Source organism: Pyrgilauda ruficollis, unplaced genomic scaffold (genome assembly GCF_017590135.1).
Source record: "Pyrgilauda ruficollis isolate IOZ18807 unplaced genomic scaffold, ASM1759013v1 scaffold19, whole genome shotgun sequence".
Classification (NCBI taxonomy): Eukaryota; Metazoa; Chordata; class Aves; order Passeriformes; family Passeridae; genus Pyrgilauda; species Pyrgilauda ruficollis.
In genome coordinates this window covers 4842416-4860628 of record NW_024518095.1, presented here as the reverse complement: position 1 = coordinate 4860628, position 18213 = coordinate 4842416, and the positions used below count along the sequence as shown (strand labels likewise).

The window sequence follows — 18213 nt, the reverse complement described above, 5'->3', positions numbered from 1 at the left end:
GCTTAGCTGAGGTACATGGTGTTCGTTCTTACATTGTGACTGATGAGTAATGAGGAAAGATTCAATTCTTTCAAAATACTGGTACAGGGCAAGTGGAATTAGTAGAAACTAAGCAAAAATCTGGATTATTTTTGTTCAGATAAATTTATGATTAATTTCTAGGTACCTTTCTGTATGTTTTAAAAGACTTTCATCAATAAAGACTTACTCATTAATGGCATAAGAGTGGTGTCAGTCATTTTTGTTTCCATAGAAAACTCCTGGCTCTAAGAAAGCCAACTCCTTGGCTTCCTATTATCCAGATGGTAAGGTCTGCTCATTTGGTTTACTACTGCTTGTGCTGATATGTTTGTATCTATAACTATACAACGTATCTTTGTCTTTCTTCCCTTTTGCAAAATGAAAGTACCTTTCCATGTTGATTTCTTTCTTCTGATTACCAGCTGAATGAAATGAAAGATCAGCTTTCATTTTTTCCCCCAAAATAATAGTAAGTCTTAAAAAAAAAAAAAAAAATCAAGTACAAGTCTACAAGAAGGTTACAAAAGAAAAAGAATAGTATCTATCCCCTATCTTTGGTGTTCTAAAACAGGGAGTTTGCTAAGTAGGGAGTGGGCTGCTGGAAGTGTTGCAAGGCGTAAGTGTTACACACCCAGCCTTTCCTATTTCAATGCCCATTATAATGACTATCTTACAAGTTTCTTGTTTATACGCAGTGCAGTGAATGACATAAACCTGATTTGGAGCTCTTCTTGACCCAGTCACCCCTACTTAGCAGCTCAAACAAACTATTAGTAGGTTAGGAAAAAAGAAAACAGTAATTAAAAGTTGCATCGTTAATCTGTGTCCCCTTTGTGTTACAGCAGTTTTTCACTAGACCTGGGACTGTGAAGGGATTACAAAGAAGATGATTAGTCAAATCCTTTTTAAGGTTATGTGATTTTTTTTTTCCCCCAGGCAAAAGTGGAAAGACCATGGCAAGAGAAAGTAAGTGGTCAAGGCAGTGTCTTCTCCCTTCAAAAGACCCAACTGCTGATGAGGTAGAAATTGCATGGTGTGATCTCCTAGTCTTCTTCTGCAGATTCTTGTGAGGACGTTTCTTCAGTCTCTTCCTAGAAAACACAAATAGGAATGATAAATACCATGGTGACCATGCATCTTAGGCCGCCAGTTCAGCTGTCCCTCACACAATTACCTCTTGAGCTAATAAAATGCCCTTTACAGGTTCTGTGATGTCTCAAGAAGTCACCTTGGGGAGGAAGAGAAGGTACCCTGCTCTCTGACCCCCTCACCTTGCCTTGCCAGGTTTTTCTTCTACTCCAAGAGATGTCAAGAAAAAGCATTCTGTGTCATGCTTTGTCACGGGCCTCTTATGGCCAGCAGACATGGGCAGCAAGAAAATGGAAAGCATTTTGAGCACCTATCCAATCATAAGCAGCTGCTCTGGGAAGCTTTTTCCTCCTCATTGGCCCCTAGTGCTGCTTCATGTTTGCCTTCAGCAAGCCTGACCAAATGTGATGTTCTTATTCTACTTTTTAAATGAATGTTCAGTACCTTTCAGGACATGGGTGGTGAACTGGGGGCAACCAACATTTCTAATAAAGGGGCTATCAATGAAAAGCTGTTTTTTATCAAACACTGAACATCATCGCCTAAGACAGCACGTGAAAAAGATCTAGGAAGAAGAGGAATTCACCCCCTCAGCCAACTGAGACCTTTGAAGAATGACCAGCTTAAAGCAGCTTATAACAGTCTTCATACTTTAATAGATTTGATTTTCCACATGGCTTCATTTTGTCTGGGTGGCTAACTGACACAATTTATAACTCTCTTCCTTTCCCAGGCCACTACAGTACACCATTCAGCAAAGCTTGCCTTAAAGCTTGCCTGCCTTATACGACCAAACTTCCATTCATTAGTGTTTGAAACACCTCAGCTGTGAAGGGCTCCTAAATGCTACCATGTGTGACACTGCTGCAGAGGAGCGGCATCAAGGAAAAACACAGTGCTTTAATCATAGGCCACTGCTTACTGCAATCCCTTTTCAAAAGGTTTCGACCTCCCCTTGCACCTCCCTGCAAGAAAAGGCCAAAAAAAAGCTGTAAATCCAGGGAATAAACATAAATATAAATGAATGGATGACAGCTTAAAAAATATAACCATAGCAGCATCAAGCCATGCGATTTCACACTGGTTTTGTTTAGTCTGCTTTGGGTTATGGGGGAAAAGTGAAAAGCATGAAGGAAATGCTCCCCCCCTCTTCCTTTATGCCCCCACCCCTGCTAAAGCTTGGGCCTCAGATATTTAGGCCGGCAGGTTTATACCTCTCGACAAGGAAACAGGCCATGACCCTGGGGTACTCTCTTGAGCACCAGGCACAAAGAAAGATGTAGCATGATCAAAGCCGTGGATAGAGCAGAGAGAGCAAAATCAAGGGTCAGCTGCCCTCTGACCTTGAATTTTCAATTCTTAAATTCCAGATGACACTGATCTATCGTACAGATGAATAATTTTTTCCTCACAACAACTACTGTCCACTTGTAGCTAGGTTATATTCACAGCACTGCAAAAAAAATTATTCTCAACTCATTAAATGATCAAGCAAATTTTACTCTGTCTCTGGTGGCACTGGGGAAACTGAGCTCACACTCCATCAAATCCCATTAATGCATAATGCATTTTTCCTGCCTATCTTCTGTGCAGAACAGGACATTGCTACAACATTTCAGTCAAGAAGAAAAATAGTATTTTCAGGCACCTACCAGAGGGCTGCATGTGGAAAGACACAGCAAAATATGTTGGTTTGAGCCTTGGTAATTCACAACTCAGTATGATCACTGCAAACCCCAGCTTTGCCTCCAAGCCAAGTATTTCAGTTAAAAAATTACTACTGTGGGTTCTGTGCTCTTAACATAATACAGGTAGACGTGTTTTGGTATTTGATGATGATCACATGTTTAATTTCTTACAGCACTGTGGTCAGCCTCTGATTATCATTTCCTGGAAGACGGCAGCACACGTGTGGGTGCGGAGCGGCAGCTCTCTTTGTTTTATGCTTGGCTTGTCAGGAGACTACTGAAACCTGATGAAATCATTTTTCCATGAAGGTAGACTTCCGATCACAAAGTAAGAAGGATGGGGGAGAGGCAAAGTATGTGAAAGGGCATACTTCAAAGCTCAACCAGGGTGGCCACAAGAGAGCTCTTTTTAGTTAAAAAGTTGTCCACTCTAGTGATTTTTACTATGAATCTCACAGTATTTTTTTCCTAGTAACCCTTGCTGCAGTGACCAAGAACTAAGAATCCTTTCCTTCATAAACTTATATGTGTTCAGGTAATGAAGGATGCTTCTCTCACCTGCACATATGTGCAAATATGTGTACCTGTAGTACTGGGAAGGACTAGAAACTAAAAATCAAGCTAACTCTCCCAAATATGTAAATAATAAGCTAATTATTAAAAAAATATTTGAGACTGACAGACTTCAAAATCACATCAGTGTTGGGAAATACTTTTTTCATGAGGAAAAGCTTCTCAAAGGAATGAGATTGTTCATTCCTTGCAAAAGCCTATGATACCTCAGTTGCAGATGAGTGGTTTTAAGTCAACCTATCGTGTAAGCTTCTTGTCAAGACCCTGATGGAGACATGACTGCTGATCTGAAGCGCTTACAATTCAAACAAAGGGATACTACAAATCAGACATATGTGCAGGGAGGGACCCAAAGGAAGAAGTGAGTAGAGGTTCTGAAAGACAAAATACAGATGTATAATGCAGGAACAGAGAGGGGTTTTTTGCACTTGTGAAAAACTGGTTGCAAATATCCGAAGGCTGTGCGGCTGGGATCCTCAACCCAACCTCTGCCTCTACAGCACCTGCCACCCCTGCACAAACACTTTCCGAAAGATGGAGGGTGGGGCAGGCATTTTGAAAACTGTGTAACCTTTGGAAGTTGAAAACCAGCTCTGTGCTGAATGACTTCAGCCAGAGATTCACTGAAGTGCTGGCACTGTCAGGGTGCTGGACACCTCGGGGAAGGAGGCTTACCAGTAGTAAGCAGCCTCCAGGCACTTTCAAGTCCTCACAGACCTGCCAAGGTTGATGGCACAGCCATGTGTCACAGTCCCTGAGTCAAAAGTTGAAGGAAGAACTGGGGCTGGAATGAAATACTTTTTAAGTCCAGGTGTGCTTCCAATAAATTTGAAGAGAAGGAAAGCATGATCATTAGAGCAGACATTAGAAATCCAAGTCACTCAAAGTGTGATAGCCATGTAGAGCATAAATTCAGCAACACCATCACAGGATGCACTCAGCCAAGAAGCAAAAGTTTCGGGTTACATTACAGCTTTAACTGAGATTATTCTCACGTCTTAGGTGCATTCACTTTAATTGTGAAGGCAGAATGGTGACATGTGTTAATTGACTATAAATGTGCATCGACCCAGTTTTGCCTTGAACTGCTACTTCCCAGGTTATTTGTTTTCTGCTGCAGCACACTAGTGAGAGGTTGGGCCAGCAGACTGCAAAAAGAAACCTGAGAAAGTTTCAAACCAGGCTGGATTTGGCTAACAGGGAAGCCACAGCCATGAAGAACTCAGGGAGCATAGGACAAATACTTTAAGAACAGGGTGAGTACTCATATCCATGGCTCAGGCTTTACTCCTGCTGCTATGACAATATCCCAGGTGACTTCCCATGCATCCATGTGTACATCCCCATACATATATCTGCAGGGGCTGGCTGGCACAGGGACCTGCTGCAGTTTCCCTTGCCACATGCTGCCCTTGGTCATCCATGGGTCCCACACATGGGTATGTTTGTCCTGAGCTGCTACAGGACGTAGCATGATGTTGTATGACAAATGACACTGAGCCAGTTCCACCCTTAGCTGACGTAACTGCCCTGTCCAGCGGGGATAGGGAGCTGGTGTCTCTCCCAAAACAGAGCTGCAAGGTGGCTTTCTCCAAAGCTCATAAAGGAGCCCTTTCCTGAGGGGCATCACTGGCAAGGGGCTGGCAGATGTGGACACCAACCTGGACCCTCATCTCTCACTGAGGCTGGCCTCCCAGAGGAGAGAAAGGACAACTACTTTGCAATGACTCACAGCAGGTATCTGCCCTCAGAAGGGCTACTCTGCAGGGGATTGGTATCACTGTTGTTAGCCCTGATTTAACACCGGTGAAGTTAACAAAAAAGGAACAGGAGGCAGGACAGCAGGTTTCAGTTAGAAGTACTGTCTGCAGCCAGTGTGTTTATTTGGGCTACTCAACACAGGATTTTAAAATATGACAAACTTGGTGGGATCTGGTTGCCTGAAGACAGCACCCGAGGCTGTTTTAGATGAGCTGGATATCTCATCTGGTAAGATAAGCCAGAAAGGTGCTGGTCTCCTGTATCATGCCCTCCTTCTCTGTGTGGATCCCTGTGATCCCCTGAGACACCCAATGGGCACAGAACAACTGTGTCAAGATGTGTGGACCTATGAACCCGCTCCAGAACTATGAAGTTGAACCTCTGCTTTGAAAGTCTCTGCACTGTGGAAAAACAAACTGGTGCCAGACTTTTCAGTGCTGCCCAGCAACAGGATGAAGAGAAATGGCCATAAACTAAACCACAATAAGTTTCATCTCAACATGAGAAAGAACTTCATCACACTGAGGGTGGCAGAGCACTGGAACAGGCTGCCCAGGGAGGTCATGGGGTTTCCCTCTCTGAAGACTTTCAAACCCCACCTGGACATGTTCCTGTGTCACCTGCTCTAGGTTACCCTGCCTTGGAAGGGGGGTTGGACTGGATGATCTCCAGAGCTGCCTTCCAACACAAATGACTCTATAATTCTGTGATTCATTGCTAAACTTCAAAGGTGGTACCATCCAGAATGGAGCTGTGCCACAAACAACTGTATTTCAACATCAGCGTCTTTTCAGATCAAAGTCACCCCCTGATACCAAGAGACTTCTTTTCCACAACATCCTGTGCAGGTGAAATGTAACTCTACCTGCTGCCCAAGACCTCCATTTGGTGATCCTATTTGGCTGGTGCAGGCAATTTTTTCTGAAATTACAAGCAGCCAGTAGCATCCTAGTGGCCTGAAGAACAGACATACTTAGTTTGGTCATTGTATGTCCTCTGCATTCTTTTTTTGGTGGACCCCCACAAACTGATAAAAACAAAACCTTGATGATTAAACAATTGTTGGGAGGAGCATTCCCCCACCCATAGGCAAGGTACCTGTGGCATTTTTGTAAATATGTTTTTTCTGTTCTAATATCCTGGGCAAAACTTCAAGGTTAAATGTCTTGGCCCCATGAAACTCACTGGCAATTCACTTTTTTCACCTTCTGCTCATGAATTTCTGACCTGCAGATTAAAAAAATTAAAACCCATTTTGAGATGAACTGCAGGATCACAGTAATGCTGCCTATGGAGCCCTTGAATTTGCTACAGCTTTTATTTTATAATGAAGTATTCGCTATTGGCACAGATTTTGCTGGCTGCTTTCTAAGCCCAAGAGGGTGTGCTTGAATAGATATGTCAAAAAGAACTGCTGACAAGAGCAACTTGCAAACTGTGGACCATTGTCTGCTGTTAACACGTCTGAAATCCCCTGGCATGCAAGCTAATATTTTCAGAGGAGTCCCTGAAATATAGGGATAGGAATAGATGGCTTCTAGAGCAGAGGCCAGGGCCCAGCTGAGATGGTGCCATCCCGACTGCTCCACAGCCAAAGCACCAAACTGCTTTAGAAATTCTTACAGCACTAACAGACACTCAGAGCAGGTTTGCCCTGTGTGAAGCTTAGGGTGGGATCCGCTTCTTTGAGTTCTGCACTCTCTGCTAAGCACACTAGTGAGCTCAGTGACAGGTGTCACTCAGCAGTAAGGCAAAGTGCAACTCCAGAAGCTGGATTCAGGACTCAAATTGTTGCAGGTATACTTCACACATCACAATGAAAGGCTTTATTAGTGCAGAAGAGGTCACCGTGACCATATACAGAAAAGGCCATACAACCCTTCCAACTCAAACCCCACCTGGATATTTTAAGGATTAAAAAATTATTTTAAGGAATTATTTCAGTATAGAAACTCTGTCTCTAAACACATATAAGTCAACCAGACCACAAGCAAGCAATTTCCGTGCACTGCAGCTGCTAGCATGTTAGAAGGAGCACAAATTCTTTAGCTTCAGCCTAACAGGACAGTCAAAAACTCTGGCTACAGAGCAGTTCTGAGACCCCCAGCCTTCTCCTACCACCGTTTGTGCAATCATTGACTAAGTCATGGGACAGCACTGGGAGCAGTGAGCAGGCAGGTTCCACCCCAAGGAAGTACAACTTTCAGTATTTTAATGACATTAAATATCAACAAAGAGACAAATACAGAGATGCAGCTGATGGGGCAGTTTGGGGTTGAGATGTAGGGACTGGAAACCAACATACATGCTTTAAACGTGTAAGTTCCTATCAACTTAGCCTCTAATAGCCCAATTTGTTATGTAAAGATGTTGGCCTTCAAAAGACCACAGATCTGGCCACAGCATGATGGCACAGCAATATTTAGATACCAGCAAGCAGCCTTGCTGAGCTGCTGCCTAAGCTTCCCAATGCCCAAGTGCTTGCTGATGGGAATGTGCAGAGCTGCCTAACACTCTTGGGAGCAGTCTAAGGGCTATAAGGTATCCTAAAGATCAATTTGACTTAGTGATTCCTCAAAGTTTTCACACTCAGGAAGGCAATGTATAACACACAGCAAAAATAAGACTTTTAAATTTTAATAAAATTGCATACATGTACGCAATAGCACTGGATTGCAAATTCACACATGGACTTGTTTTCAAATCCCCATGCTCTCTGATTTGAAGTAGGTATTCAAGATGAGTTTTCTATCCTCTAGGAAGAAGGCTCCCCCCTAAACTTTTGTGTATGGAAGATGCATCTTTCTCCTGTTAAAGTCAGTCGACTTTTATATAAACAATCAATTATTCTGTGAAAGAAAGGGAGTAGAGAAAATAATGCCAAAACCTGATGCTCTCCTGCAGGTCACCAGCTTGTGGTTTTTTAGCTGAATAGTTAGTAAGCAAATTAAGTGTGTCCTCTCCTTTTACGGCTGGAATAGCACTGCTTGACTAGCAAAAAGGCTGCTCATGGGGATTACTGGATAATACACATCCCCAGCTGCTGGAGGAAGTGAACTAGCTGAGGCAGCTGAGTGAAGTTGCTGGGGCTGTGCTGGGACTCAGCTGGTAGAGGTCAGAGAGAGTTAACCATCCTTACACACACAGAGACCACTTCTACAGATCCCCTTCCTCTGCTGAAGGAAGTATCTTGGCAGGCTTGGCCAAGTTTTGGTCCTTAAGCAAGAGGTTCAGATAACTGGAGGGGACCAAGACATTGCTTAGGAGGATCCCCACAGGACAGGACAGGACAGGAAAGGACATTCCTCTTTAAGTTAGAACAGCTTACTTAAAATATAGATTCAAGTCTTTTCTTCCTGTTAGATTAAGGGGGAATAAAAACCATTTCTCCATCTCCTATCTTATCTCCAACTAGGAGAACTGTTTGATATAATGGAGTGATAATGAATCTCTCTGGTTACTTTGAGAGAAAGGGCTTATCTGACACAGGAGTTTTAAATCCAGGAGGGCTCACACTGAGAACTTCCAGAAACAGGAATTAATCTGACTGACATTTAGTTAAAACCTAAAGGCAAACCTGCCTTAGGTTTTGCCTCTCAATTTCTCTTACAGATGATCTTGAATGAACCTCAGCTTTAGGTGCCCAAGGTTGCCATGGATTTTAAAGCAGCCCTGAAATTAACTCAGCAATGAGGTTCCTGCAAGGCAGCAAGTCACTCAGTGCCAAAGCCAGTGTGGCTGAAGCCTTTTGAAATGGAGACTCAGCTGTCTAAGTTACGTCAGGCCAGATTTCTTAAACGCGTTTTGGCATCTGACTACAGCAAGTGCCTTTTTGACCTAAGCAGGTCAAAACACTTTGAAAGAATCTGTTCCCCATGTGATTAAAAGGAGACTGAAAATCTTCAGCAAAATCTCAGTACTGGTCAGAATTTTACAGGAAACACCATTTAAAGTCTGCAGAGCAGAGACCTGAAGTGAAAATGGTGCTTGAAGCAATTGCGAGTGCTATGCAACACTGACAGTGATGTATTTTGTCTTGGAGAGCTTCAACCCCACAATATATAAACATTTCTGGTGGGAAGGAAATAAAATATTAAGAAAAAGAAGGCAGCGGTGCTGTTGGAAACATATACAACTGAGCTGGACTGACCCCAACTTTGAGAAGCTGCTCTTACAAACCTCTTGTGGATGCTGTAAACTGGAGGAATGGTAAACTGCTCTGCATTCACAGCCAAAATCCAGACTGGAGCATAAGGCAAGCAGAGGCTCTAATAATAGTCTCCAATCACTAATATTTGTGTCCATAATTAGATGAAAGAAGATGGATGCCAACCTTAAAAATCCTTAGACTTGCCTAGTTCACTGAAATGCTGTGGGTGACTGTGTTATGTGGCACTGGAGACAGAAAAGCCCAAAAGGATACTGGAGCCCACACAGGTAAGCCTGAGCGAATCTGCCTTCCCCTTGAGCCCTTGAGATACTTGAAACAGCACCAGTTTCTCTGCATATTTTATGCTGAGTGGCAGAGGAAGGATTACAGCAATGGTCTCCCAGAATAGGGTAGGGAAACACTACAGAGGCTTTGAAATGGAGGTCAAACCCACATCATTTACCTTTTGCTCCTCCCTTCCCCCCCCACCAATATAAAGCATGAAGAGGAAAATAAAGTAAGGCCTGTTATATTTCTATTCTCTTTTTTTTCTCCCCCTAAAAACAACCACTTGTTACAGACAGGAAGCAACTGCCAAAAGTTGTTCACCTTCAATCCTTTATCACTTAAAATAACATTGTGGCTCTGACCACGAAGCCACTGGCAAGAGTAGTTTGGGAAGAGCTATCTATCTACAGCGATAAATAATAAAATAAAGCATCTTCCCTTTTGAATCCCAGCTGAGAGATTTTGCCAAGTGATCAAACTTGTCTGAACCTCGGAGCAGCAGCTTTGAAGTAATAAGAAAGAGATTGAAAACTTGCAGCCAAGAGCCGCACACACCTCATTAGGGTCCAGCCATGCGGGGAGGCCAAGCAGCAGCCGCCGGGCCCAGCCCCACGTCCCCGCTGGAAAGGGGCTGCGGGAAGGGGAGATAAAAGCGCCTTTCACAGTGGAAGTGCACTGGTGACATTTTTACGAGTGCCAGCCCCGAGGCTGAGCGGCCTTGCCACGCTGCTGGTGCAGCGCAGGGTGCGTGGGCTCGGCCAGCCTTGTTCTCTGCGGTCTCCCCTGGCTTTTCTCATCCCTTGTTTTTTTGTTTCTGAAGGACTGAGTTTAACATCCAGGGCTCTACCTTGCCCTGGCCGTTCTCAGAAAAGCCCTCCAAAATGAGAAACATATTTCTTAAAGATAGTGAGCCACGCTCCCTGAGCTGGTTCAGCACAGTTCACATGAGACTTTCTAGTACAATTCAGAAAATCATTTTTTAACAACAACAACTACTACGACAATGCACCAAAACAAAAAACAAAACCAAAAAACAAACCCCCCCCCCCAACCAAATCAAAACAAAAACAATAAAGCTTAACAGACTTGTAAAATGCTTTTAAAAATGTCTGAAGATTTTGATCATGGATTTTGCCACACAGACACTGGCAAGGCTGCGTGCTTCCAGCAATGCAGAGTATTTAACTTAGAGAGCTGAAGTTCTGGGTTTAATTTTCAGTTTCAGACTAAACAGCAGGTCTGCAGTGAAAAGCAGGCGACAGCTCCTGAGCACAATGGGGCAATGGAAATGCTTCTCTTGCAAACTTTACTGATTGTGTAACCATGGAGCACCTCTTCGTGCAGACGAAAAAGCAAAATCAGAGAGGTTCATGTTGGTTTTAATAAACTTCCCCCATCCCTTCCCTTTTTTACTGCAAGAATTCAGCTGCTATTTTATTATGTAATGCTGCAGGCTAAAAATATATCCTTAATTTAAGCCACCTTGCCAATAAATCTACAAATATCAGGTAATCCGAAAAGGGTAGTTATGGTTTAATGACATACTCTTCTTGTCATCTTAATATGTTCAACTCCTAAAGGATTTAGAGTGATGCATTTAAAGGTTTTTTCAACTTCTTGAATATCTCACACTCTGAATCCGGTGTAAAGTGTAAGAAAGTTTGGTCCTCCTCAGTGCAATGACCCAACTTTTCTAGATCCATCTATGCAGCGATCCACAGGACAAAGCTCTTTATTTCTTGAAGTAAGAGAACCTGATTCAAAGTGACTGAGGGTCTCAAATTTAGTAGATACTGATGATTTCCTTTTGATTATAGAATCTTTTATGGGAATTTCTTTTCTGATTGAACACACATATATTCTGTAATCAAATCAGAGAAGGTATCCTGATGGAAATGTATGTTCAAAACATGTTTATTTTACAAGTGAGACAGATTTACTGCAATTTATACCTCAGTGTTAATCTATACTCCTTTCTAAACGTAAAAAAATACTAACATAAATTATAGTTAATGCCTCACTATATAACAGTTCTCAGGAGACTACTGAAGTGATGTGTGAGCCCCCTAACTAACTGTAACTGTGTCTTTGCTGTTCTGAATTCAGTTTCCAGAATTTGCTTCAAAATAAGCCTGAGAATCAGGGAAGGGGAGGGGGTGGAAGCCATTCACTACCCTGAATCTGATATCTCCGGGGTCCTAGAGCTCACATGTTCTTTCCTTCCAGACTCAAGTCTGGTTTCAATGGAGCTCTCATTTTTCTTCCCACTAATCCTGCCGTGAGATCAACCATTGGTAACTCTGTGAGAAATTAAATACCAGGATGTGGGAAATCTGAGATCTGAATTCAAGCAGAATGTGGGTGATTCATTTATTTCTCTCCTTCTCTTTTCCCATGGTTGTTGTGTGGCAAATAACTCTTCAAACTTGAGATCAGAGATCGGCCCTGAATAGTGTGACTACATTGACAGAGCAGAGGCAAAGCAAGAACTACACTGGCAATATTATATCCCTCTCTAACATAATCATTAGTCATTTCTAAAGAGAGATTTCAGCCAACGTTTTCTGAAAACATTCTGGAATTTCCAGAAATGCTTTACAGTGGGATCAGCAGCAGAACTTCATCACTGATGCTCACCATCTGCTGGAGCAGACTTCATAAAAAATTTAAAATTTCTTGTATTGGGATCCCAATGAAAAGAGAGGCAGTTTGCTATGATAATGTGAGTACTACAACGCCCAACAGTCAGGCAGTGGTTTTTAAGGGCTTTTTCCTTCCTCAGTGGGAGAAAAGAATATTTATTTATTTAGGTATGGATGAACTCAAGATGCTCACAAACACTAGTCTGTGCAAAGATTTAGATCCTTCACACACTGTTTGGCAGAGTGCTGATGTCTGAAAACCACCTACATACTTCTGTAGCCTTCAGCATGAAGTGCCTAGGACCATAATTCTCACTGCAAGGTCTACCATGAGGTTGTGATACTCCTATCTTCCTATTGTCTACTGTTATGGCAGTCACATGCCGACAACACCAATGACCATGAACTCTGAATGTGCCCCCAAACTGCACCCTGTCTGTCATGGACAGTGCTTGTTGTCTGGGCTACTTCACTCCTTCTCAGCACTAAGGAACAGTACAGTGAGAGCACCAATGGGAATTATATAGAATAGAAGTTCCACCAGGAAAAATTGTTTTAAAATGTCTATCACTATTGTTTCACACTGATTATGAATCCTTTACCTGAGTTGTCTTCTCTGAACTGCAAGGGAGGAAGCAAGCTCATGGGCTCAGCCTGTCCACCCTAGCTTTAATGTCTGGCACAGGTGTCACAAGCTGAGGGACTGCCCAGGGAGGCCAGATGTCACCCTGGGGTAGCATGGCAGCATTGACTTCAAGGAACTAAATTCACAAAATACCACAAGTGGCCCACAGAGTACAGTCAGAGTAGCTGAAAAAGTCATCTTATTTTTCTATTCTAAGACTATTATTTTGGATGACGAGTGGACGTCATAAAATTTCCCAGATGCCAGGGAAAACCCAGAAAAAAAAAATTGTCTTTTTATTGCTTCCTTCCATAACACGTTTAAATATGTTAATAAGGGCTGAGTATACTGCTCTTTTTCCTAGCCAAATTTATTAGTGCTGATATGTGAAGACTGTAACTATCTATCTGAGCAAATTATTTAACAGACAAAACTGTATTTTCATTGACCTTAACTTTGATTCTGTTTGCGCTTACCTTATTACATATCCATCGCAGCATACTTAATCTATAAAATAAAATTTGCAGCTGAATTTATACGGTCCTGAATTAGAACAGCAAAGATAGAGCAATTTCCAAGAATGGTTACATAGGTTTGTTTCCCATGTTTTTCAGTGCAACAAATGAGCAAGGATACAACTCTGAAATATCTGTAGTAATATTTAAATCAGGGAATAGAGCATCTTTCAGTGGCTTCATCTGGATGTGGAGGGGGAACAACAATGCAGACCATTGAAAATGCAGAGCCCTTTATAAGAAGCTCAGGAACCAAGCTCTCACCAAAGAGCACCTTCCTCCTGTGCAGCCTTCTGCTCCTCATCTTTGCTAATTAGCATTTTGATTATTTTTATTACTGTAAGTCCACAGAGTGATCATGATGGTAGTTTCAGCCTTCTGAGTATCAGACACTAAATATCTTAAACTAATCCTTATTTTCAAGGAGTAGCCACGTGCTGCTGAGAATCTTGTATGTCTTGTATGAAGTAAGATACCCAAGTGTTAGCAGCACTGACTCTTGCTACTCTTGAAAATCTCAGCCAAAATATGTAGCACGCGTATGCAAAGTAGCACTGTTTAATTTACTCCTGACTGGCACTTTTTTAAACACTGCCCAGCTATGCTCCTCAATGGTGTTTCCCAAGTACACACCACAACCCCTTCTCTTCTGCTATTATTAGTGAGACTTCAGTTCGTGTCAAATCAGAGCCAAGTTCTGAACTGCATGGAGTACCTCCCTAAACACCATTTGTGGCCACAGCCATGGGGTCAAACACAAAGCTACCCGGCCCACAGATGCTGCCTGACCACCTCAGGCTTCTTCCACAAGCAAGGAGAGGGGAGGGAAGAGGTAGGGAGAGGTTGAAGAGGAGCGTTGCTGGCTTAGGGAAATCTTTCAGCTCACCCCTGCATCTTCTAGCCTTCCACCACCAACTGCAACACCTATTCCATGTGCTATGCAAGGAGTAGCTCAACAGCCATAGTCCCTGAAGTTTTACATCCCTGCTTTTAGGGTCAGGTCTTGCCCAGCACACTGGAAAAAGAGCAGGAACTTGAAAGTGTGTCTGTGTTGAATGGGCAAATGTTTGACCAGCACTGCATTCAAAAAGCTGCTTCCTGCCCTAGAGTCTGCCTCAGGGAAATAAATGTGTGTTTGAGCTGTCAGGAATCCATTATGCTCTTGTTCAGAGATGAAGGCTCCTCCTATGTCAAATTAAGTCACAGCACTCCTGCTCTCTGATTGACTCATAAACTGGCTGACAAGGACATGAGATCTTCAAGTGGCACATTGCAGCAGGCAAGACTGAATCCCCGAGACTGTCCTTCACAAGCCAGGAAGAAAAAAATATCTTGCTAAATCTGATTCCCTTTTTGTCACAATCATCAGATTATAAGGGTGTGCACTTAGACAACTCCCTTGTGCAAGAAGGGAGCATCAGCACCTCAGTTTTAGTGGAAGGAGAATCAAGACACTGTGAGACTTGCCCAAAATGGAACTTGCACAGCACAGTTCTCAGAAATAAGGGTTTCAAAGGGAGCTGTGCTGTCCTGGCACAGTGCTGACTAGGGCACCTCTGTTCCTTAGGCACTGCATGGGGCACAGTGCAGGCACACTAGCCTGCCCTGTGGACCACAGGTGTATTAAGCAAAGGGATGTATAACTCAGTCAGTATTTACTGTCAGAATTACGCATCTGAATTTAACAGATCTGTGGACTCAATCAAAACAAATCATGTTTCTCCTGCTTGATCACTCAGGCTCTTTGACCTTCAAATCCTTAGCTGCACTGTGTCTCATGTTTAGGGAGCAGCACTAGGAACACTTCTCTCCTGGTAGCCTGGAGAGCTTGCTAGGATAGGAAATGGGGCTGCTGCTGAAGTATTTCCAATTTCTGAGTCTTTAAAAGTGACTCAATACCTGAATATACTCCTATCTTGAAGAGTTTTTTGATCAATTTGTTTAATTTATTTACAGCCAAATTTCTGGAAGTAGACACCTCAAAAATGTTCCTCTATCATAGCTATGTAGTAAATGACAATCACATATATTTAAAACCTTAGCTACCTCAGTCTTACACTGATTCAGATGTTCAGGCATAGCATCATTGAATTACATTATTCAGAGTCTATTCAGAAGTTATGTCATGTAAGTAAGAAAATATTTTCTTTCAGATATACCTGACCTCCCCTTCTAGCCACCATTCTTTAGCCCAGGCTAGTACTTCATCTGTTCATTGAAGCAGTAATTGCAACTTCTATATTTTCTCACAGATTCTTTTTCTTATTTTATTTTATTTTTTTTTTTTTAAGTCATCAAATTATTCAGTGTCCCCTGTCATAATAAACCCCTTATAAAAGAAAAAGGAATATTGAATATGTCTTCCTTTGGAAACCATACCAGTTTCCACCATTTTGCCTTGAAAAGAGAAAGAAGGTAAGGATGTTAAGCCCAGTACCCTCTATGAAATTCCTTTAACTGCATCTATGAAGAAAACTAGAGACTTTCCTTATTTCCCATAAGCCACAATACATGTTTGCTCAACATGTGTTCACATGGTACCAAGAGCCCACAGTACATTAGAGGGTGTTCTGGAGTGGCCTGTGTAACAGGTACACATTTATCCTGTGCTAAAGTACAAAATTCCACGTGTCACTGGAAAAGAGTTTTACCTCTCCAGGATATGACTTTTTGGGAGTTCTCCTGGGAACTTTCTGACTCTCCATATCAATAAACACAGAAAAATTACATGAGACAAAACATAGCTTGCTGAATGCACTGGAAAGAGCAATGAAACCCCAGGGCACCCAGTCAACTTCCAGAGCAGAGATTATTCAGTATTTCTACAGTCAAGGCTCAGTTGAATAAGACTGCAACATTGCTGGGTTCGCAGGACACAGGGTGGCCTTGGACAATGGCACTCACTCTCTCAGATGTGTCTGTGCACCTGCTTGGTGCCATCCTGTCTGTGAATTGGAAGCTTCTTTCCAACCTGCAAAAGTGGATTTCCGGAGTATTCCTACCACATTTCTGCCTGCCATTTCCCAGAAGGGAAAAGGATGAATTCACATATGGTGGCTAGCAGATACACAGAATGCCTGAAGCTTGTGTAAGTGCAGTTTTATTATGTGGCTGCAGGGCCTGTGTGATACTTCTAGCATTTACTGTGTCCTACTCTGAGTAGACATATGCAATAGATGCAACCTAAGGTGTGTGTGTGTACATATATATATATATATATATATATATATATTTGATGATTCACATGCATAACTTTATTGATATAGACATTGAGAAATGAGTAGCAGGATAAAATGTAGGAAGTCCAGATCTTCTTTCTGTACAAAATAATACTACTCTTTTTAGTGTTTATTCTTGTTGGATTTGGTTTTTTTTGGGCATTGTTTTAAAAACATCTACTACATTTAGCATTAGGTAGGGAAGTATGCTTCACTTGTTCTTTTGGTGTACGTTTGCTGTACACTTTCTTGTGTACACTATGTTCTATGTATACTTTACGTGTACTCTTCTGACTGATAAACACTTTTATTCTGATTTACACACTGTCTTTCTGACTGGTATGCTGTCTTTCAGACTCAGATACAAAGGATTTCCAAGGATTTGAGATTTTAAGAGAAATAATAACATTTTCAGAGGGCTGTTCTATGTTCACTATATGTCTTCTCTGCAGAAATGATAAAAAAAAACCCCAAATGTCCTGTTTCCAGAAAATCTTGATCGCTTTCATTGTGTTTTCCTAAAAGCATCTATTTCCTTCATATTACTTTTGAGTGTAACTCCCCCATATGGCTGAATCAACAGCTGCTACAAATTGCTTAAAAATGAGGAAATGAGGAAATTTCTGTTTGGATTGTGTACTTGGACACCTCAGTAAAAATATTACTATGTCATGACTGTAAGATCCGGCTTTAGAGACAGAGCAGATTTCAAAGAGTCTTCTTTTGAGGTTTAGGCAAATATCTACGTGAAAGTGCTAAACTTACCAATATCACGCAGTTATGCTGGCTCTTTCCTTCATTTCCCCAAGGAAGTGTGAGAGTATGCATCAGTGATCATCACAAAGATGTGAACAGACCACTGCACTCAAAGCTTTGTGTTAAGGACATGGGTGTGTAGATTTCCAGTGGGTTTTACTGCTGCTATTTACTCTCTGTGTGATGGTAAATCCTCAGAGCTCTGGCAAAGTTTAAAGATATTGCAGAAGTTTACATAAACATCTGTACAGACCTAAACTGGACAGCTGATATCCATGAAGAGATTTAGAGCATGGCAGTGCCCTGCATGATGCTTAAAATCTGGGAGATGGTGATAGGAACAGAGCTGTTATTTGCAAAATGAGAATTTTATCTGGTCTTACCGCTTCTGTACTTTTAAAAGTGACACAAACCCAAGAGACATACTTGCTATCAGCAATAACAAGAGTAAGAGTGATGTAAACTAACACTCATAGAAATCTTTCAGAATACACAGAATACGTGAAATTCAAAGCACAGGAGTCCACTCAGGGACTAAGCCTGAGCAAGAGTTTCTGCCACTTTTACCAAGGCAGGATCACCATCAACCAGTAGGTCTTGACTGTAACCTCTCACACTCCCCACCAATGAAGAAAGTATACATTTCTAACTTAATACAGACTGCCACATGGTAAAACCATCTGGGAGGATATTTTGAAGGAAACAGATGGAAAAGGAAGAGATTCTTCTGAATGTAGTATAAGATTTACATTATCCTCCATGAACTTCCATGTAGCCCCATGTTTATGTAATTTATCACTATTTCCTTAGCTCAGATTAGAAAGCCTGCATGAGCTCATGTTCTTGTTAATTCTGAGTCTGAACCTCTCTACTTTAAAGAGAAATTA

At 42.0% G+C, this 18213-nt stretch overlaps 1 protein-coding gene across 2 annotated transcripts in view; it reads right to left on the bottom strand.

Moving 5' to 3' along the window:
- Positions 1–428: 428 nt before the first annotated feature.
- HMGA2 (high mobility group AT-hook 2) overlaps positions 429–18213 on the bottom strand; it is a 104770-nt gene continuing 86985 nt past the window's right edge. The window contains exon 5 of one of the 2 annotated variants that reach the window (XM_041465620.1): positions 429–1112. In XM_041465620.1, the coding sequence (XP_041321554.1) occupies positions 1065–1112 (48 nt within the window). In that variant the 3' untranslated portion in view covers positions 429–1064. Of the gene's footprint in view, positions 1113–6266; positions 6360–18213 lie in introns of those variants that run through there. The other variant, XM_041465621.1, reaches the window with a different exon arrangement.